Genomic DNA, 24,090 nt, shown 5'->3' with positions numbered 1-24,090 from the left:
AGGCCTTACCCATGCAGTTTAAAGCGGGACAATTACCTCCCATGTTTTACACAACACTGGTATTAATACATCCCAAAAGAGTAGCCTTTTTTGAAACAATGTTACATTGTTGACTCATTCAATTTGTGATCCACTATGACCCCCAGATCCTTTTTACAAGTACTAACTTCTAGTCAGTTATTCCCCATTTTGTAGTTGTGCAGTTGATTTTTTCCTTCCTAAATGAAGCACTTTGCACTTATCTTTAGATGTATGCTTGTTGAAGTCAGACTAATTCTCCAATTTGTCAAGACTGTTTTAAATTCCAACCCCTCCCAGGCTGGTGTCATTATGCAAATTTTATAAGCACACTCTCCATTCTATTATCCATGTCATTAATGAAAACATTGAACTGGAATATTGTCCAGTACTGACTTCTGCAGGAGTCCACTAGATACACCCCACCCGTTTGACAGCAAACCATTGATAACTATTCTTTGAGTATGGTTTTTCAACCAGTTGTGGACCAACCTTATAGTAATTTCATCTAGACCACATTTCCCTACTGTGCCCATGAGAATGTCATGTGGAACTCTGTCAAAAGCTTTCCTAAAATCAAAATATATTACATCTACTGCTTCCTCTCATCCACTAGGCCAGTAACCCTGTCAAAGAAATCGGGTTGGTTTGGCACGAGTTGTTCTTGACAAATCCATGCTGACTATTTCTTTCAACCCTATTATCCTCTAGAAGCTTACAAATTGATTGATTAATAATTAGCCCCCGTATTTTTCATTGTTGATGACTGCAATGTGCGTGGTATGAATGTAGCCATGATTGCTTACACAAGAATCACACATACCACTTTGTTCACAGCCCCCAGCTTCAGCTAAAAATTGTGAAAATGGGTTAACTTTGCTGTGCATTATTCTGTGTGGGTAGCCCTTACACTGTGTAATACTATACAGCTTCAAAGCATTAGTAAATATTTACTAACATTCTGTTTAACCCCAATGAATGCAATTCTGGCTTTAATATTGTAAACAACATTGGAGAAAGGAGGAAAGCGTGATAGGTGTTGCATGGAAGATCCTTGAGCTTGGCAGGATGGTTCAGAAGGCTAGGATATAAATGTGTTCAGCAGTTGTCATCACTTAGCAGTTTAAAGCTCAGGTGTGTAGCACATCCTTCCAAAATATACTGCAAAGGGCAAGAAATCACAGCAAATGATTAACCACCATGTCCAGGTAGCAGCATATTGTTCTACCCCTGAGGAGACATTCTGAGGCTTTAAAATAAGTACTAAATTTAAGGTAAGGCTGCAGACTTGTTGCCATCTTAAAAAGATTTCTCCATAGCAACCAAATTCCTACTGCCTGATGTTAGTTTCAGTGTAATTTAGCTGTAGTGTCAGGCATTATACCCTCCTGGCTTAAACTGGCCTTGCTCTGCTTCCTGGTCATTGGTTCACAAACAGTAACTGACGAAACAGAGCCAGGCATAGTTGTAGGATAGAAATCTCAAGCAATGCTCAGGCTCTAGAGTTTGAATGCCAGCAGCCTGTGCCCCTGTTTGCATTCCTGCCCCCTGGTGCCAATTCAATCTCTGCTGGAACCTGGCCTCCTTTTTCTAATGCCACTCAACATAGTAAGTTACTGTCACTCATCTGCTAGGCTTACCCATACTTTCAGGATACCTCCTGGCTTTTTTAAATATATCTATCTCTATCGATCAGGCTAGCTGGGCATACATTCTTGGGGCAGTAGTACAGAGCTGGACATGTTAGTTGGGCCTCTGCATAACACTCAAAGCATTAAGTCTCTGTTCTTCCATGTTCTTGTGCAAGGGCTTGATGAAACTCCAGAACAGCACCTGAAGCTAGGGAAGCCCCACTGTCATTACAACCAAGTCAGGGAGTTAGTCATAAGCTTAAAAACAGTAGTGTTGACAGGACCTAAACTGTCCCCATAAGTATTATGTGGAGAATAAAGTAGTTTGATTTAAAAAAAAAAACAACTAAACATTCACCTCGGTTTGCCTGTTTGATGTTACTCTGCCTGACTGCTTAGAGTTAATCAAAGGAAGCAAATATATGAAATAATCAGAGATAAGGCTCCTTAAATGAACAATAGGGGGAGATATGAGTTGGGGAGTGCTTCTGCCTGATTCCATTCAGGCTAGCAAGGTTTACTATTCCCAGGTCTGAGCTTAGGATCAAAGGGGATACTAAACCTTAAGGGACCTGGCCCAGGGAAAAGAAGGGGTTGAGTGGGTTATCTGCAGCAGCTGGAAAGGAGTCAGACAAGCTGCAGCAAGCAAATGGTCATACCAGCTCAGAGAAGGAAGCAAGCAGGGTGACAGTTGCAAGGAAAGATGAAAGTTTAGGTAAGGGGAAATGTGCATATAGGCCATTATTGTTTTATCCCTTTACTCAGGGATAAGTAATGCTATGTACCTTCAAGTGAAAGAACACTGCTTTGTTTTGAAGAAACTGTTTTTGCAGTTTTAATCGGCTACTGGTCATAGGCCCCTAGAGGAAAAGGTTTACAGATGCCTAACAGCTGGGCAACAGGGGAGCTGCCACCAAGAGATTCAGTTCTAGAGTGATGGAACCAGGCATTTCAACCTTTGAGAGAGATGAAATCCAGGCCTATCACCTGAGGAATGGACTTACAAAAGACAGAAAGGGAAATAAAGCACAGCTCACACTGTAACAGTGACGTATTCTGTATTATTGCCCAAGGCCTGACAGCAAGTGGCATTCTAAAGCCATGATTTTAATGTTTTTTCTTTTAAATAAGAAAGGCTGGAGTGAAGTGAATGTTAACTCTATTTCCTAACATTAGCCAGATTTGCTTTTTTAAATGAATGGCATTTATTCCCTGACCCTAATATTTATTTACCCAGCTGCTGTGTATTTTGACTTTCAGAACAGCCTTTAAAACCTTTGCCTGCAGGCAGTCAGTGGATTTCCTGGCCAGCAACTCTAATAGACTTTACGTCAGGAAATGGTGATGGCTTCTACCATTTGATAAAGGAATAAAGGTCAATCACTGTATTCGTCCCTTCTCGTTATTCCTATGTCCCTAGGGTTGCATCTATTCAGATTGATGACTTACTGGACAGCAAGGGTATTGTCCTATGTACACACACTAAGCTTTTGCATTTTCTTCAGCATTTACTAGGACAGTCAATCGAGTCCATTACATCAGTATTACCATTACTATTGTTTTAGGTTTCCTATTTCTCTATTGCCACTGCCTTTATCCAGCATTCAGCAGTAGTTTTAAAAACAGCTGACATTACCCATATCATTCAACAGTTTCATACGTTATCAGGCCAGAAGGGAGTACTGTGATCATCTAAACTAACCTCTTACATAACAGACCATAGGACTTCCCTGAATTAACTCCTGTTGAACTACAGCATATCTTTTAGAAAAATATCCAGTCTTGATTTAAAAGTTAGTGACTGAGAATCCACCACAACCTTTATGATGTTCCAAAGTTAATTACTGTCTCTGTTAAAAAAACAAAACCAAAAAATCACCTTATTTCTAGTCTGAATTCATCCAAGTTCATCTTCCAGCCCTTGGCTCTTGCAGTACTGTTTGTTGTCTGCTAGACTGAAGAGCCCTCATCACATTTTTGTTCCTCATGCGAGTACTTACTGGCTCTGATCAAGTCACTCCTTAACCTTCTCTTTGTTAAACTAAAACCAGATTAAGCTCCTTAAATCTATCACTATAAGATAGGTTTTCCAATCCTTGATTTATTCCTGTGGCTCCTCTCCTATACCTCTTCAAGAATGATGTTGATAAACTGGATTTTTGACACCAGAACTGCACACAGTATTCCAGCAGCAGTCACACAAGTGCCAAATAGAGAGGTAATATAACCTCACTACTTCTACTCACGAATCTCCTGTTTACACATCTCAGGATCACATTTGCCTTTTTGGCCACAGCATCACAGCTCATGGTCAGCTGATTATCCACCATGACCCTCACTTCCTTTCCAGGGTGTCTGCTTCTCAGTACAGAGGTTCCCATCCTGTAAGTATGTCCTACATTCTTTGTTCCTAGATCACTTTACTTTAGCAGTATTAAAATACAGTTTGCTTCAGGCTAAGTTATTAGTAATCAAGATCAATTTGTATCAGTTACCTGTCATTATTTACCACTCCTCCAATCTGTGTTTTATCAGCAAGCTTTCAGTATAAATTTTCTTTTGTATTATTTATTCAAATTTTAAATAGTAGGACTCCACTAGAAAGACACACAGTCAATGATTCCCCATTTACAATTACTTTAAGACCTACCAGTTAGCCAGTTTTTAATCCATCTACTGTGTTCCATCTTGATTTTGTATCATTCTAGTTTCTAATAAAAATGTCATGCAGTGTCACGTAAAATGCCTTACAGGAATCTATTACATTAACACTTACCTTTATCAACCAAACTTGTAATCGCATCAAAAAATACACTATGGCAGGATTTATTTTCCATGAACACATGTTGATTGGCATTAATTATTATGTATAAATTGTCCATGCAGCTAATGCTGCATAACCCTTCTCCCAACAAAACTCTAGTGTCAGATGTATGGCAGAGAAGTCCAGGCTCTTCAGGTCTCTTCGTTTTATCATTGGTATTGCAGTAGCACGTAGGGCCCAGCCTCATTGTGGTAAGCAGTGTAAAACTGAACTGCAAAGCTTTAAAAAAATTGTTTAATATCCTTGATCATTGAAGATGTAAGCTTCAAATACACATTTAAGTGTTAAAACAAGGGCAGTCATTTGTTAATCTGTGGTTTCATCTGAAGTGCTGGAAGAGTCAGATTATACTTTACAATCACAGTCTCAGGAGACAGCTTGTTTGAGTTGGTCTGATTTTTGTAGATATAAGTCTCGTTACTTGAATTAACAAATACTTTTATACAGTATCCTTAAAAGGGATGCCATGGGATGCTTTATGGCATTATGAAAAAAAGTTATTAAAAAGCAGTGGCATATCCACATACCCTTAGTGTTGAAGTAGTAGACTGGGTACTCCAAAATAGAATGAAGTCTACAGTTATGGAACATATCTCTTAAAGGCCCATCTCAAAGGTCCCTATGGTGTTAAGGTGTAACTTGAACAAACCAATGATTTGCCAATTCTGAGCTCAACAGAAGGTCTAGGATATTACACATTAATACATGTAATTATTAATTAAAATTTTAAATAGTGGGACTCTATTAGAAAAGATGGGTTAGATATAAAAGACTGTAACCATTAATTCTCTTAAAATCAAGTAACAATTTCAAGTCCACATAGAATTTGATGGGAGCCAACATGGGAAGTAAAACATGGGTCATATTCTATCAACTGGGAACCTGTAAGGCATTTATCAGGCCCTCTGCCCATGGGCTAGACTATTTAATGTGTTTATCCAGCTGCTAAGATGGATTCAACTACTATAGAATGTATGCTTTCATTTAAAGTAAAATGAATGATGTTGGCTTTGATGGGAGTTGGATCAGGTCTTAGGAGAGCTATGAAGTGTCTTCTGGTATTTGCTTAATGTGGTATGTATTTAGATTTCAATTTAATGAAAACATTAATTTTTTCCAAGTAACTTAGAAGAATGGTATGCTTAATTTGCAGATTCAGTTTCCCCTCCCCAGGAGCAATCCTGGATGCAACTAAAGTTACTAATTAAAAGTGTACAGTGTTTAGATAACAGTTTAAACAAATTAAACCATGTAATTTAGAAGCCTTTTCCACCTTTCCCACTAAAATTTTGTAGTTTTAAAGTAATTTTTAACATGCACTCATAAAATTACATTAAAAATAGATCTTTCCTAAGCATCTTCCCAGCAAAGAATTTTTTGTATGATGTGTAAATCAGATTTTAATCTACTAAAGGGCACACACCAAAACTTTACATGAGTGATGCAAAGATCCTTTAGAAAATGAATTTGCTCAGGTGCACATATGGTTCATAACTGCATGTGCATGCCTACAAATATAGGGGCACAAACAGTTTTGAGAATATATCTCATCCGCACAAAGTAGCAAGGGACTGAACAGTACTCAGAACCTGTAAACAAAGGGAATACAGTTGGCGTTTTGGAGTGACAAGGGACAGCTAGGAGAGAAAAGACTAGAGAAACAGAAGAATCCTTGTACCTTATTTTCCAGCAATGACTTTCAAGGGACTAATACTACAGTCAGTGAAAATGGTTCTCCATCATCTACAAGAGGTGATGAAAACACCAGATAGTTTCCTGAAGAGCTTAAGCTGTTCACAGGAGCTGGCTGTTGCTTTGCCTATCTTCACAAAACAGTGATTACAGAAGTGCTCTTCTGGTTCCTGGAATCCTACCTTATTTGAAATTGCAAGGTACAAGTGCAAAGCCTTCATTACTATATTTTCTTATTTTTCTGATTCAGCCTTAGAAATTTGCATCAGACGGAGTTCATTCTCGATAAATGTCTAAAGCATCTCAGCAAATTTGTGTCTCTAGAAAAAGGACAAAAGTTTAAAGAAGTGTTAATTTGAACAGCCTCATGAGAAAGAAAAAGCAGGATAGTTTAGGCCATTTTCTTTTTATTAATAATATAAGTTCTATAATCTCTTAACATTACAACTGGAGTTTTACAGTTAATTTCACACTAAATGACACACACTGTTTGGCTTAATTAGCAGAAAGTTGAACCTTGAAAGATACTAATTTCAAAGACTGAGAAACAGTGTACGTTTTCTGGATTTCAGTATTTATGCATCCTTGCTCTTTTGGTTAGGTTGGTTTCAGTTAATTAGCATTATTATGGAAGAACTATTTAACTTGGTCTCTGTTCACAGCTGTAAGGAAAAGGGGACATCTTTATATGTATCCTATCAAAATAAGCAACGTGCACAGTACTGACAAAGCCATGAAGAGATCTGATGTTCCTTCTGGCCTTCCAAGCCGTAAACCTGTACATGTTACTTCTTAAAAGAAGTTCCCTGTAATGACATTACACCCAAACTTCTGTAAGAGTGACTGAATGGTATATCCTACTTGTAAAGAGATATAACAGTCAACACCCTCATTCTACAGCTTTGAATTTTACTGAAAACCAGAGAAAACTAGCAGTTTCTTTTAAATACAAGTGGTGACAAAGTTAGCTAAAACTGCTTGTTTTGTACTGGAAACATGGCCAAGGTACCTCACACAATGAAAAGTAATGCGCATTGCCAAGACTACACAGACGATCTGCATAGACCAAGCTCCATCTTTGAACAGACTGCAGCTACACTAAGTGAAGCCTGTGTGAAAGAAGAGAGAATAGGGGAGGAAAAATGTTGGAAGACTTAATTTAACATTAAAAATAGTCTTTTTTTACAATTGGTTGTGCTTCCTTTTTGTACTTTTGTCTCCAGTAGATGTGTTACAAGAATATAACCAACACTTTTTATCTGGTATGTTGATTTTCAAAAAGTACTGAAACGCTGAATCTCTCACTTTTTGAACTACTAGAGTTATGTATATTTTACAGATGCAGGGTTTTAAATTAGGCTTTGAACAATCCATAAGACACTGTTTAAAAAAAGAAAATTAAGAAGAAACTAAGCAAAATGGCTGTAAGAAGTGTACTAATTAGAATTTGTTCATATTAATTTGCAATTTACCATTTTCTCAGGCCTGTCCACTGCTATTACTGCATGTAGGAGCTCCAAGTTATTTCACTTTATTACACAAGACAAGACTAACTGATGTAAATTTTTACTTTGTGATATCAACTTCACATCCGGTTATAATCACAGATTTCTGGGTGCACAGACGACTGCATGAGAAGAGATTTACCTGTACAACTTCCATTAACATATAAAGGATGGGGAAACATGGTTAGGAAGGTAACACCGGGAGGGGAAACCGTAGCATTTGTAGTGCCAGATAGTACTTTAAATCAAATGAGCCAACAAGACTTTGGAGACAGCACAACTTGTTCATATTGAGTAAAACTGCCATAAGGAAACCAAGTCCTTCTTACTGTAATTCTACTTGTGTTGTCATATTCCAAAAAGAAAATGGTTTTCACGTATCCATTCATTCATAAATCTGATTCTTCAGAGTTAGACATGCTGTGTATATTGAGGCACATATTTACTGACTTCTAGCAGAGTGATACTAGTAGTCAGCAGGATTCCAGCAGCAGACATGTAACCACCATTTGCACAGTATGCAAAATTGAGAAATCCTCAGCATAAAAAAGAAAGATTACAGATTCACCTTGTTGAAAAGTACATGCTGTACATGTTGAATAAGGAACACTTACCCATATAGTGCTGGAAGTCAGAGCTTCCTAAAACTAACTATGATTGCAAATTTTTCGGTGCTGCTGAAACATGAACTCCATGGGCCAAAACTTTAAAAGTAAAATACAGGAAGGCTGGATTCACTTTTTAAACTAAAATGTCATGAAACAGATTAAAAAAATTCTAGCTGCATTAAAAATACCACAGTAACTTCCTATTTTATGACTCAGACTATAATGAATTGTTTTAATTTGTTATCTTTTGAATTCATATATTTGAAAGTGCTATTTGGGTAGTCATGGTCTTTTAGGTGATTTTTAATCAGCTATTAAGAACATAAGAATGGCCACACTGGATCAGACCAAAGGTCCATCCAGCCCAGTATCCTGTCTGCCGACAGTGGCCAATGCCAGGTGCCCCAGAGGGAGTGAACCTAACAGGTAAGGATCAAGTGATCTTTCTCCTGCCATCCATCTCGAGCTTCTGACAAACTGAGGCTAGGGACACCATTCCTTACCACCCTGGCTAATAGCCATTAATGGACTTAACCTCCATGAATTAATCAAGTTCTCTTTTAAACCCTATTGTTGTCCTAGCCTTCACAACCTCCTCAGGCAAGGAGTTCCACAGGCTGACTGTGCGCTGAGTGAAGAACTTCCTTTTCTTTGTTTTAAACCTGCTACCCATTAATTTCATTTGGTGGCCCCTAGTTCTTATATTATGGGAACAAGTAAATAACTTTTCCTTATTCACTTTCTCCACACCACTCATGATTTTATATACCTCTATCATATCCCCCTTTAGTCTCCTCTTTTCCAAGCTGAAAAGTCCTAACCTCTCTAATCTCTCCTCATTTGGGAACCGTTCCAAACCCCTAATCATTTTAGTTGCCCTTTTCTGAACCTTTTCTAATGCCAGTATATCTTTTTTGAGATGACATCTGTAAGCAGTATTCAAGATGTGGGCGTACCATGGATTTATATAAGGGCAACAAGATATTCTCCGTCTTATTCTCTATCCGTTTTTTAAGGATTCCTAACATCCCGTTTTCCTTTTTGACTGCTGCTGCACACTGCGTGGACGTCTTCAGAAAAGTATCCACGATGACTCCATGATCTTTCTCCTGATTAGTTGTAGCTAAATTAGCCCCCAGCATATTGTATGTATAGTTGGGATTATTTTTGCCCAATGTGCATTACTTTATATTTATCCACATTAAATTTCATTTGCCATTTTGTTGCCCAGTCACTTAGTTTTGTGAGATCTTTTTGAAGTTCTTCACAGTCTGCTTTGGTCTTAACTATCTTGAGCAGTTTAGTATCTGCAAACTTTGCCACCTCACTGTTTACCCCTTTCTCCAGATCATTTATGAATAGGTTGAATAGGATTGGTCCTAGGACTGACCCTTGGGGAACACCACTAGTTACCCCTTTCCATTCTGAAAATTTACCATTTATTCCGACCCTTTGTTCCCTGTCTTTTAACTAGGTCTCAATCCATGAAAGGATCTTCCCTCTTATCCCATGAGAGCTTAATTTACATAAGAGCCTTTGGTGAGGAACCTTGTCAAAAGGCTTTCCGGAAATCTAAGTACACTATGTCCACTGGATCCCCCTTATCCACATGTTTGTTGACCCCCGCAAAGAACTCTATTAGATTAGTAAGACATGATCTCCCTTTACAGAAACCATGTTGACTTTTGCACAACAATTTATGTTCTATGTGTCTGACAATTTTATTCTTTACTATTATTTCAACTAGTTTGCCCGGTACTGACGTTAGACTTACCGGTCTGTAATTGCCAGAATCACCTCTAGAGCCCTTCTTAAACAATGGCGTTACATTAGATATCTTCCAGTCACTGGGTACAGTAGCTGATATAAAGGAGAGCTTACAAACTATAGTTAACAATTCCGCATTTTCACATTTGAGTTCTTTCAGAATTCTTGGGTGAATGCCATCTGGTCCCAGTTACTTGTTACTGTTAAGTTTCTTAATTCCAAAACCTCCGCTAGTGACACTTCAATCTGTGACAATTCCTCAGATATTCTAAATTAGTTATAAAATAGCTTCCAAGTTTTGGTTAGATATGCAGTATTTTTCAAGCAATAGGACGATAGAGTATGGTCAATTTAAAATAAAATGAGTATTAAATTATGTTGTCAGACTATGGTGTTATAATCTGTTAATTTATAGATTATAAAATTATAATCTTTAATGTTTTATTACTAAAATTGACAGCTAATTATTTTAGAATAGTTTAAAAACACAAATGCCTCGATTTTAAATTTAGGTTTTTCATGTGAAGGTTACTTCTATAAAGGTGTCCAAACTGCCCACATAGAGTTGTATAGCAGTTAGCTAATTAGACAGTATGTCCTCATAAAGATAGTTTACATTTTGAGTTACTACCCAATATGATTAAATACTTTAAATATCAAAAGTTGGATTATTTGCTTTAAGAAAAGAATCCATGTCAAAATATGAATCATGAATATTGACAAACAGTTTTAAATTTTAATTTCACTTGTTTTAAGATCCTGGTTTTAATGTAAAATTGTTTCAGGACTGATATTGTTTTACAGATTGTTTAAGAAAATAAATTCCATATTTTTGATAATATGGAGGACTACATTTGCAGCTCCTAGTTACGTAAACCAGTAATTCAGAAAGGCCAATAAAGAAATTAAAATTGGAAACTTCATTTTCAGACAGTATATTCTCCATTTTAGATTAATAAAACTGTTTCAACCTTGAAACTGTTGAGACCTGTTTCAAGATACAGTGCTGGACAAAGTTTTATTTTAAAATAGCCAAAACATTTGCTATTGGGGAAAAAAGGATTATTTTGCATCTACACAAAAATAAAGTGAAACTAGACACATTAGGAATGCAGTGTTCATGAAGGCAATAATTTTATGTAACAAACCTGTTAATATACAATGAGAAATGTCTGCTGTTCTGTACAAAACTTATGACTGACTGACTAGCATATTAAAGAAGATTATCCCAGCAATGCAAATACAACTCAGGCTACACTGTAGTTAAGTATTCTTCTCAAAGATTTTAAATTTTTCAATGCTGAAAGGGAGACTGACAAGCCAAACTTCCTACAGAACTATGTTGCATCTTTTAAACAGAAAGCCTACATTTATACTGCTACTTGCTTAACCCTTCAGCACACAGAAGTATTCCCTTAGTGTAATCCACCTCTCATGTGCTTCCCAGCAACTTTCCTCTAGCAAGAGGCTGAGTGAGCAGCTGTTTATGTAGACAACACCAACGTCAGTCTTTGTTCTTCTTGCAGGGGATGCTTTAATAAAGAACAGCTGGCTTCATCCAGCATGGAAACAACAATCGTTGGCAGTACTGCCTAACCAAACTTGGAATGCTATATCTGCATTTGCAAGCTGGTATATACCTTGATGTGCCTCTGCCAGGTTGTGTTTTAAGAGAGGTTTAGGAGTAGAGTCAGTAAATCTGTGAATGTTAATAGTGAATGTTTACATTTTATTGGAGGAAAACCAATATAAGAAAGATATTAGCTTTTGAAGTTCAGTCCATGTTATATTTGATTACTGGGATAACAGTACAATGAGGCTAAAAATCGTAATTTTGAAATTTTCAGATAGTAAGGGTTTTATAAAAGGTTCCTGTTTCCAAAGATGTTATTGGGGTCCACATATTCTTTGACAGACTTAAGCATCCCCAAGCCAACGTCAGAGATACTCTCCTTCATCCACTGCTTTCGCAACTTGCCCACTGGAAAAACAAAAACAAAAATGCTTCAATATGTGGCATGATACTAGGAGCCAATCAATCTTACGACCATGAATGAATAAACACTGTGTGATAAATGCTTTTATTCAAAAATGAGAAATGTTTTGCTTTATTTGATTTATTGAGCCTACCAGACTATCAAGCTCATTAAGCTCAGTGTACTCCCAGAGGAAGCTTGTGTTCTACACTGTCTACTTTCTTTGCAAACTATGAAATTTAGATGAAGTTTAGGTTGAAATCATGTGTCAGATTACAAATAGTGAAATGGTAATTGCATACATTTTTAAAAGAGCCCCATACCCTCATCTTATTAAGAAATTTAAAAATGTTAGGAGGAAATAAATAAAAATAAGACGTATCAAGAATTGTTCTGCTTAGCCTGTGCAGGAAACAGTAAGTTTTAACCACTAAGTAAATATGTTAAAAGTGACCTTCAGTTTAAAATAGGATCAGCCTAAAAACCCATGGAAATCTCTAACGGAGAAATTAAAACTGGTAAAGTATAAAATGTAATATTCACTCACCTAAAAGTGGCGTGTTTCAGTTTAGACAAATCTCTACATAAAATACATTCTCGGTAGTTGTGAATATAAATTCACACTGTGGAAGCCTAATTTTCAGAGGTTTTTTTACATAGAGTTTTTTCTAAATTATATATGACAGAAATTTACATTTGTTGGCTAAAACAGCAATTTATCTCAACTTCTGTCACATAAACAAACAAGTTATTTTAATGGTTAACTTAAATGGACACTTTATGGGAATGTTATTTATTAATTAACCAAGTAATCAACCCTGATTTAATAGGTCAATCAAAATAGGGGACATTCTTTCATTACAGGATAGCATTTAGCTTGCCGGCCTAAGATACAATCCATTTGTCAGGAGGAGGTGATATACTACACTATCTGCCTCTCGGAAATCTTTAAGAGTATCTGAAGCTAAATTCCAACCATCTTTTGTGTCCCATTCTCAGGGTAGCCATCAAACTGTCATCAGAAAAATGAATGATGGGGACATCACTGGAGAACAGAATATTTTTGTTTATACTTTAAGGAATATAAACTAGCTACAGTGCTGACTGAAAGAAAGCAGTGTAAAATATTGCAAAAAATGCTGAAAAAACAATCCTGAAATGTAGTAAAAATGACTATTTGTACATGTGTATTAAGTGTGTAGTAGAGATATTAAAATTCATATGCAATAAGAGTAACTGTCAGTCTTATTTCATAGTCTTCCCATAAGAAATCCCCCTCTGTAATATCTTGTCATTACAATCTATTGTCTCCTAAGCAAAGTGATATTTTTGCCTAGTTAAATTAATAAACTATAAAGATGGTGGATATGGCTTGACCATCACTTCAAGCAATCCACACTTTGGCAGTTAGAGACAAGGAGTTGAAGAACGCTCATTGCCATTTTCAACCGTTATCTGTAATATAGTTTCAGTGAATGTGTCCTGTGGTTACGAATGTAATTGTCCTGAAAAGACTGCAAACAACTGCTCCAACAAGATGGAGCACATTAGAACCACAGCAGGATGCCCAACAGCTAGCATGCCTGCCTCTTTTTACACCTCTAGTAATAATGCAATTCCATGAGGAACTGAACTACCGTCTGAGCAGACACCAAACAGCCATTGCATATTTAATGAAGTCACTCACCAAGTGCTGGAAAACAGAAGGTGCTTGGAGTGCATCATTAGTTCTGTCAGAGTGATAATTTACACATCTATCTTGTCAAATTTTCTATGGTTTATACTTTTACAATAATAAATCTAACATACATTTGATTAGTGAACTGGAAAGTAAAAAAGCTGTACAGAAGATATATCAGTGGTCCTCCATGAACATATTTGATAAAAGAATTTTAACCCCTTGGTAGCACTGGGCTGTGAGCTCCTGCTGTCCAGGGCTAATGAGTTTTACATAGTCTTGTCAGCTATTGCAATTAATTTTTTTATCTAGAGGTTAAAAACAGAAAGTTAAAGCAATTGTTTTCCTTAGCAAATTTAAATTGTTCTATTTACCATCTTACATGTAACTACAAGGGCATATAATTCAAGAAAAACGCTACACAAAATAATAGGACTTGTGTAGAAAATTCTGGTGTCATTCATACAGAAAGGCAGTGCTAATTTTAGTATCTCACTAAGTTTGCTTCCACCTTGTGAATATTCCATTTGTTTTATCTACACAGGATACCCCATTACATATTAAAGAAATTAACCATCTTCATATATATTAAATATTGAAGGGCCTGGATCTCAGAAGTTTTTAGAGTCTGTGTAGATATATATTCATTCTTTCAAGGGCAGGAAAAAGGAACAAGATTCCTTGAGATGTTTTACTGAAAAAAGTAATTAAGCTTCTTAAAATTACTGGAGCAGCTTAGAGAGACACACAGAGTTGTGAAAAAACTAACTACAAGACAACATCCATCTGAAAGAAAGACTACCTTCCAAAACAAAAAACAGATCTAATTTTGAGCCTAAACGATTAAGAATTACAATAGCTTACTTCTGAATAGAGGAAAATCTCCGGATATCAGGTTTCTGTATTTTAAAAGTTATATTTAAAAGCCACTAAAATTGAACCGACATGCGCATCTTTAACTACACAGCAGCTGTTTATCTATGCTTTTATATCTCACCACAATAGTCGTACTTTGGGGCTGCTACTCTTTTTCCTATTAGTCCTATCAGAATAAACTCTATTCGTGGGATCACGTTGCCTCACCACAATGCAACATCATAATATCCTTCGTAAGACATTTGAGACTAATTATCCAAGGTGAAAAATATGGGACTGACTTTAAGATTTTAAGACAAATGGCAAATGCCCAATCCCAACAAATGTGCTAACAATTGATTATACTGGTGCATAAATAAGTAATCAAAACCAGTCATGTAATTTCAAGCACCATTAGAAACAGGAAAAAGAGATCCACTGTTTGCAAAATGGAACAGGACAAATTCAGCGAGAAAACAAATGTTATTTTTAAGATCCCTATACATTATAGAAGAGATGAAAGCTGCCGTGCAGCTCATTTAGGTCTATACATCTATGTGCAATCTTTATACTGCATTTTCCTCATAAATATGGTTAAGATCTATAAACTATGTGTATAAAATTTTAAAAGTGTATCCTAGGATTCTAACCCTTTAACTAGGTTATAAATAACCAAAGTACAATGAACTTCCAAGCAAATATGCACTTATTCTCTTCCTAAAATGGACAGTGTACTGAAACATTTGGATATTTCACTGATTTCAACTGAAATAGGATGAAAACAGAAGGATTTCTTAATAAATGAACTAGTGACTGGGAGGGGGCAAGGTGTGTCTTTTCCTGTTCAGTGATGCATGAAGAAAATGATGTAAATTTTTTCATGAATTGGATTTTTTTTTTTAAAATATGGGAAGGGAGATGTGCATACATCAATTGGAAGTGCATGTCCAACTTTTGCCAATATGATTCACATTCTCATCACATCAGATCCATTGCTAGAATGCCTCAAGCAACAGTACTTTTTCAGCTGTGATTGTTCATGCATCTTGACATAGTAATCCAGGTTCTTGAAACCTGAAGGCTAGATCACCACAATGCGCTCTATTTGGAACTCTGCCTCAAAAATACCTAGAAGCTTCAGCTAATGCAGTAGTCCAATTTCCAATGAGGCAAGCAGTTACCACATAATGCATACATGGTATGCACTGACAACTCTTTTGGTCAAGAGAGTAGCTGAAAGTGTTGGTTATGGTCTATGGCAGGGGTCAGCAACCTTTCAGAGTGGTGTGCCGAGTCTTCATTTATTCACTCTAATTTAAGGTTTCGCATGCCAGTAATACATTTTAATATTTTTTGAAGGTCTCCTTTTATAAGTCTATAATATATAACTAAACTATTGTTGTATGTAAAGTAAATAAGATTTTTAAAATGTTTAAGCAGCTTCATTTAAAATTAAATTAAAATGCAGAGCCCTCTGGACTGGTGGCCAGGACCCAGGCAGTGTGAGTGCCACTGAAAATCAGCTTGCATGCCGCCTTTGGCACGCGTCCCATAGGTTGCCTACCCCTGTTCTATGGGTATCCTAAATAGTTTGGAACCCACTTTTGTGTGACATTATCTCATGTTTTATCATGACAGTTGTGATTTTATGGATCATTTTACTTTGTGCTTGGGGTGAAGCACTCCAGGACAGATGGGCAGGACACTCTCAATGGAGTGTCCATGCCTAGGGAACCTGCTCTCTGGTGATTCACCAAAGCTAAGGTTAGGCAAACTTCAGGTCACAAAGACCTGTTTATTCAGGACCTTTGACTGACTTACTAATACCTACAATTCTGTTATTAAATGTATTCTGAAGAACTTTTGTTAATAGCCATTTTTGATGATGTAAGATGCCAGGTGTTACGCAGCAGATAGAATGACAAATTTCTGACTGCAAAGATAATGGGAAATGCTCACAATTTAGCATTTTTAATACAATGTAAATGATAAAGCTGGTGTTGCAGAACAATGAAAGTAAAAAATAATGAGTAGTTTAAAGAAGTGTGAGTCCTGAACAGTAAGTTTCTTAGACCAGAGATTCTCAAACTGCGGACTGTGGACCAAGCTCCATTCAGGTGGTTCGCAGATAGTTCCCTCTAAGGAGTGCGTCTGGGTGGCCGCACATGAGAGAATGAAGGGCCACCCTAAGACTTAGACACTTCTGCCAAATCTCCACAGTTTCCATTATCTTTGGCATTGCTGAATCTTACAAGCTAAGCAGGCTTGAGCCTGGCCACTACTCAAAATGGAGACCTCCAAGTTAAAACCCAGCGTACTGCATGAATTGGGGCTGGTGATGCAGCACTGTATTAACTCTATAGCATGGCAAAAGGCAGCATGCTGTTATAGGACAATATTTCAACTGAGATACAGAACAGAGGCCTGACCACTGGTGGCTTTCAGAGGTGGCCTGACATTTAGCAGGAGTAGGGATCCTTGTTCCTGTGGCCATCATGACATTTGATCTTCAGCAATTTCACTCTACCTACTTAAGAATAAACTCCCCTGTTGCATCAACTGGATGAATAGATGGGTCTGTTCCTGTCCTGAAAACACTAGTGTGACACTCGTGATGTAGAATAACTGCTGCATCCAAACCCAGAAGAGACTGATTTTCAAAGCTGTGTGAAATGATCCCTGTATTGTATACAGTACCCCACGTATTCTGCATTTCTGCATGTATAGAATTTTGCCAAACTGCCAAAAAATGCCGTATTTCGACTGTGAAATCTGCCATTTTGTTGTAACCAGGCACCTAACATTGTGCTCCTTGCGCTACCAGCACTCGGCTGTAGCTTCTCCTTTGTGCTGCTTTCAGCAGAAGGAGGGGTGCATTACATAGGCAGCACAAGCCCTGTTGCCCAGTGGAACCAGACAGAGGGACAACAGCTCTCCTGGCCCATCAGGACCATCTTTAATACCTCTGAAGATATGTGACTGGGGGAGGAGCAGGTGTTGGTGAAATGTGGCAGCTGGAGTATAGTGAATGAGCCACATGCACTGGGCAGAGCTTTGTCTCACTGGGGATGCAAAATGTGTGACTGGAGGGGTGAGGAAGGGGACTGAGTGGGACTTCAGAGAAAAGGCTATGGTAGAGAGGCTAGGTGGTTGAGCAGTGGGTGCCAGGCATAAATCCATCCCACTGGACTGCTTTAAATTAATCTAGGGACCCCAATGCCACTGCACTGTAGCCCTACTGTAGCCACACCTCTTCACTTGCGTGGTGTTGGATCTCCTACTCATTCAGAAAGCAAGGACAGCAATATGGGACCCACGAAGAAAGGAGCTTTATCCAACTGTCACATACTCCTCCTAGCAGCTGGATGCTGTTTCTATAGGGACCTAAATATCTAGCCTTACTGGGAGTAATTTTTCCCATGAAACATATATCCTAGAGAAACAGGACACTGAACACTAAGATAAAAAGTAGGCCACTGGATAAAGTAAAAAGGACAGAGTGAAGTATACCATACATCTGCTAGGAACAGTCCAATATTTGTAGGTTACTTATGTGACTTTTTCTGTACCTTTACTGGAATGCCTTACAGTACCCAACAATAAGATAATCAGAGTCCAAAGCATGATATTCTACAACAGAGAAAATGAGGCACTCTTTGCAACAGCCTCCCTACCTCAAATTCCTACTTCAGTCTCTAATAATGTTCAGCAGTGTGGTGTGTCACACTTAGTCCATTAAGAATTTCTCTCCACTTGGAGATATTTCTTATTCTAGAGATAGGCATATTTTAAGTAAAATAAAAATGATTTTGTTTTGTTTTGCTCACACTGGTTGCAGAAGGAAACACTGTCTTGGGCTTTGTTTTAAACTCAAATTAAAATATTTGAAACATTACTTTTTATAACTTGAGTTTATCAAGATTTGAATTTTCACTGCAAGTGGTTGACTGTGTGATTTGGGTCCATACACAAGTTATAGTTTTAAAGATTTTTAGTATAAACTTTGTTTTATAACCTGACCAGTTCTTCCATTACAACAAGCACTGTGAGGATTGAGTTAAGCAGGCTTTATATTTCCTATAGCCTCAAGTCCCAGACTACATCTGTTTTCTTTGATACACAAAACCAGAGTTAAAATAGCTCCATTTATCACAACATGATTGTAGGCAGACAAACCAGCCTGTCTGTTTCCAGATAGGGAAAGCAACTGTTATTAATCACAATTACAGGACAAACACTAAGAGAAATTGCATCAATATTCTCCCTTTCCCCACACAAGAACTCAAAAGCAGTGCTGAGAATGTCAAGACAAGGCCTGAAGGTCAGTAAATAAAATGGATACTGTTAGGCTAATTCTCAACAGTAAGTCTGTGTAGCACAAGAGACAAAAATCCCACCTTGCATATTATATAAAACACAATATTACATATATTACGTAATACACCCCCCTCTAACAAGACAAAAATACTTAAAATTGAGTTGAGGTAGAGAAATATATATCAGTAATTCAGGAATTAATAAAACATTTCAGAGATGTTGTAATGAACCCAAAACTAAGCATTAGAAACCCAAGAAATTCAGAGTCAGTGTTAAAGTTAAAAGAAATACAAACAGACAAGGGTATGGAAATACAATTGAAGCACCCACTCACACAACCTTACTCTGCTCAATAGTGATGCCATGCAATATTCGTACAATTATGATTAAGGCATTTCAGTATTTGTTGTCCCAGATTAATGACACTTTTTTTTTTTTAAAATAAAAAAAGGTGGTTTTTTTTCATACTTTGTTTCCCCTCATTCTATAGCAGCCATGCTTCCCACATCCAAGGGCTCCTGTGTCCAGACTGTGGAAAGCGCCCTTTGGAGCAGTGGGCAATCAGCTACAACTTAGAGCAGCCCTGGAGTTAGCCCGGGAATTTGGAGTGACTCCCAAAGATCAGGGAGCCATCAAGGTGGTGTAAACCCAACTTTGCACTCCCCCACACCTTATATCTTTCCATTTTCACAAAGAGCTCAATTTCAACTTCAAAATTAAGAGTTTTCTTTTAGGTTATATTTCCCCTTTTCTTCATTCTGACTCAGTGTCTTGACAATCCCCCAAGAGAGTGGAGCTAGGGGAAGGGAAAGATAATGCAATTAAACAATTCATTTCAAAATCTGAACTCAAATCAAGAGCTAGAAACTTTAAAACAACTGCATTTCTATTCTAGGTGGTCTTGGAATTTAAAAAGAGCGGACACAGGGGAGAAACACACTTCTATCAAGTTTACATAGCTAAATTAACTTTACTCTACACACATGAAAGGTTTGTCAGCAGGTTACACATATACATGATGGATCTTTGCTTCGACATGCATCTTCATTCACAAGGAGACTAAAAACTCATTAAAAGACTGAGAATCCATAACAAATTATTCCCCATTTCCTTGTTCAGGATGTGAAGTGTCAAAATCAGCATACTGAGTGAGACAGACATGTATACATAAAGTATACACAAAGATTTTATATGGATGTTTCTCATGTAGCAAATAAAGGATTTGTCCATTCCCAATGTCCATTGAATTCAGTTTTTCATCTTTACCAGAAATATATAAAATTCCACAAAAAAAGACTATGTTAAAAGAACATTAAGATTGCAAAGTCAAGCACTCAAAAGTTTAGGAGATGCCAGAATTAAGGTTTCCTGTGAAGTGACTTACCTAAGATCACTTAAGAACTCAGTGGCAAAGGCAGAGAGAGAATCCATTTCTCTAGGGCAGCATTCAACTACCTTAACCATGAAACGGTCCTCTTCCTGCTATCCCGTGCCTCATTTTCTACACATCTTCCAGCTTCTGAAGAGATGAGGTAGGGGGTCCTTTAGACAACAGCCTCCTAATTCACAACCCTAATTCATCCCCAGAGCAGGTCCATCCTGTGCAGTGAATGAGGCAGGGATCTTGTGGAAAAAATAATGGGATCATGTAATTTTAAGGACTACATCATAATCTACAGAACTACAGAAAATCTAAAGAACTATCGCCTGATCTGCATGCTTTCGCATATCTGTTAAGTTGTTCAGTAAAATAATAACAAATCGACTGTTGCAAAACCTGGATGAACAGCAACTTAGAGAGCAGGCCGGCTTCCGAAGGAATTACAGCACGATAGACCACATCTTCATTCTAAACCAACTATTAGAGCGTTCAAGGGAATACAAGTTCCCTTTGTGCATTGCCTTCGTGGACTACGAGAAGGCGTTCAACAGTTTAGAGACTAACGCCGTGATTGAAGCTCAAGAAAGGAGCGAAACAAGGAGATACAGTTTCACCAAAATTATTTGCAGCCTGTCTTGAATTGGTTTTTCGACAAGCAGACTTGAAAGGAGGGATTAATATCAATGGCGAGCGGCTAAACCATCTCAGGTTTCCAAATGATATAGTGCTGATAGCCGAAAATACAGCCCAGCTTGAGAGAACGCTTAAAGAACTGAACGCGAAAAGTAATCAAGTCGGATTAAAAATGAACAAGTCGAAAACGAAATACATGAGATCAGATGTTCTGCCAAGAACCCAAATAACTCTTGGAGGAGAGCAGATCCAAGAGGTTGATAAATACGTTTATTTGGGCCAGGAAGTCAACATGTGCCACGATCAGAAAGGCAAACTGTCACACAGAAAAAAAAAGTGGGATGGTGCGCATTCAATGACATCAAGGACATCCTCCAAGGAAAGATCAGAAAAACAACTTGTGCGAATCTTTTTAACTCTACCGTGCTTCCAGGATGTTATATGGCAGCGAAACTTGGTCGCTGACAAAGATTGAACATCAACTGTCTGTTACACAGAGAGCGATGGAACGAACATTTTTGGGCATTTCGCTCCGCGATCACATCCCCAATGAAATAATTAGGCAGCAGTCTGGAGTGCGAGACGTTGTTGTTGAAAGTAAGCTCAGCAAAATGCGGTGGGCGGGACATGTGGCCCAACTCAGCGACAACAGATGGACCGCAGCTATATCCGAGTGGTATCTGCAAGAACAAAAATGGCCACGCAGTTGGCCTCCAAAGAGGTGGGATGATTTCCTAACAAGGAGACATGGACAAGCATGGCAAAAGATGGCCAGAGTCAGAGAAGACTGGAAGACTTGTTGTTATAGGCTCAGTTTCAACTGATGAAGGACCGACAGTCTACATAGTCTACGCACATCATAATGCATAAGCATATGGGGGCCAAATTAAAGTTGTACAGGTGATCTTAATTCTGGCATTTCCAAACTTTTCAGTGCTTGACTTTGCAACCTTAATAATGTTCTTTCAACATTGTTTGTGTGTAATCTCCTAGAAGTTTAAAAAAGTAAATTGTAAAAACAAAATTCCATCATGTGGCATCATATTGACACACATATGGTTCATCAGCAGGACCACAGAACAGACCTCTGACACTTGAGCTAACGGAGCAACTGATACCAGTAGTGAGTTGTCATCCTCTGTTGGACCAGCACTAGAGGGAGATGAGACACACTTTGTCAGTGGTTTCAGTGATTTTTGCTGACAGCAGAGGAATGGCAAGACTCAATTTTGGGTTCCATTCCAAGCTCTTGGGACACTGGGAGATTGTGCACTTATGTGCAGACTTGTGTTTCCCCACAGGCTTGACCCCTTCTGCCCTGTCCCTCTTCCCCAAGCTTGGCTCCTTGCCCCAGTCCCATTCTCCTTGCTACCCCAGCTTGCTTACCCAATCAGTCTGTCTCCCTCCAGCGCCTCACTGTCGAAGTCCCAATCCTCCCCAATTCTCAGTTTCATTCTTCCCACATCCACTCCCCTTGCCCAGGCAGTCCCACTTCCCCTCTTTCAGCTCCTCATCTGATCAGTCTCTTCTTCCAGTACTTGTCTCCTTCCCTGGGCTCTTCATCCAGTCTCAATCTTCCCTTCCCCATGGTTCTTTGTTCTAGTCATTTTGCCCAGCCAATCTCTGATTCTCTCCCTGCACCCCTGCTCCTTCTCAGGTGTCTCCCCTCTCTCCCCATGCTGCTTCTCAGCCCAGCCTCCTGGTCCAGCCAGACCCAGTTTTGCTCTCTCCCCTTAGCTCCTCATTCAATCTCACTGTCGACCCCAATCCCATGCTTCTATTGTTTCCTTCACAGGCTCCCAGTCTGAGTTTTCCTCCTCCCCGTCCCAGCTCTCAGTTCCAGCCTCAGTCCTTTCCCCGATGTCCAGTTCCAGTCTACTCTTTTCCCTCCCACCGGCCAGGCTCTTGTCCCCCTGCATTCAAAATCAGATTGCTTTCTCCTCCACACTGCCTGGGCACCAGCAGGGGAAGGTCACTGAGAACACAGGAGAGACTCCCTGCTCTAAGATCTGGTGACCAGCCTCATCCCAGCCTGGAGCAGTTGAGAGTAGTCATTACAGACAAAAATCCAGCTTTGCTCTTGTAGTCCTGGGCTGGAGCATGCCAGGTTGCACTATGGGAATGGCACGTGCACAGTCCAGTCACAGGCAGCAGGTGGGAGGGAATAAAACATGCTCAGTCGCTCCATGGGGATAGTGCATATGCAGTCTGGTCAGCATTAAGAGCTGTGAGAGGCTCAAAAATGCTCACCAAGGATAGAATCTTTGGAGACTTTAGCAAATAAAATCAAAGAAATCTCTACTAAACATCCACAAACTGAGATTTCTAAGGCTTGTAACTTCAGCAAATTTGGGAGGTATTTTATGAAGATACCAAAAGGCACATCTATGACACAAAGGACAACCCCCTGCCAAGTTTCAAATCCCTGTACCAAAGTATGTGGGCATTAGAGAATTTCAAAGTAAAAGTCTCCAGAATTTAACACTGGCAAAATATTTTTCCTCTACCCTTGTTTTTAAGTGTCTTAACCATTTGGTTGAATTATTAAAAAAAGAAAAAACCTCAGAAGCCTTTAGCTTGAAGAAGATGCCAGCCCCGAAAATTTCAACCCAAATGGTTAAAATTTGGCAAAATTATAACCAACTGAATACAGGGTCTATTAGGTTGGGAAATATTGGGCAATCTTAATAATAGGGGGCACTATTAGCTCCACCAATAAGTAGAATGCCAAACAACATTAAATGTTTGAAACAGTTTAAGTGCTCTTAATAAATAAGAGTCCTGTTAAGCAGAAGAATTATTATATAAAGATACAAGTTGAGCAGGTTTTAAGATCTTATTATACCTAGAAAAAATGATTACTAGCCTTCCATAACTGCTGTTCTTTGAGATATATTGCACATGCCCATTCCAATATAGCTGTGTTTGTGCCCTGAGCATAGTCAGAGAATTTTCCCTCAGTGGTATCTGTTGAGTCAGCTCTGGTGCCCCCTCGTGCCACAAACTGGTAACGCCGGTATAAAGGGGCTGGCCAACCCCAGGCCCCTTCAGTTCCTTCTTTTTGGCCAACTCCGATAAGAGGGGTAACAAGGGCAGGTCTTGGAATGGACATGTGCAACACATCTTGAAGAACAGTTACGGAAGGTTAGTAACCATTTTTTCTTCAAGTGATTGGACGTGTCCATTCCAATGTAGGTGACTCCCA

The 24,090-nt window shown here is 38.5% G+C and overlaps 1 protein-coding gene across 2 annotated transcripts in view; it reads right to left on the bottom strand.

Annotated features, from left to right (window-relative positions):
- Positions 1-11,155: 11,155 nt before the first annotated feature.
- Positions 11,156-24,090, bottom strand: part of AGPS (alkylglycerone phosphate synthase) — a 161,874-nt gene continuing 148,939 nt past the window's right edge. For both annotated transcript variants that reach the window (XM_043524751.1, XM_037913198.2), the window contains one exon: positions 11,156-12,026. In XM_043524751.1, the coding sequence (XP_043380686.1) occupies positions 11,905-12,026 (122 nt within the window). In that variant the 3' untranslated portion in view covers positions 11,156-11,904. The remainder of the gene's footprint in view (positions 12,027-24,090) is intronic.

This window comes from Chelonia mydas, chromosome 11, assembly GCF_015237465.2.
Source record: "Chelonia mydas isolate rCheMyd1 chromosome 11, rCheMyd1.pri.v2, whole genome shotgun sequence".
Classification (NCBI taxonomy): Eukaryota; Metazoa; Chordata; order Testudines; family Cheloniidae; genus Chelonia; species Chelonia mydas.
Note: the sequence above shows the minus strand (reverse complement) of the source record. Positions and strands in the feature narration are given on the sequence as shown.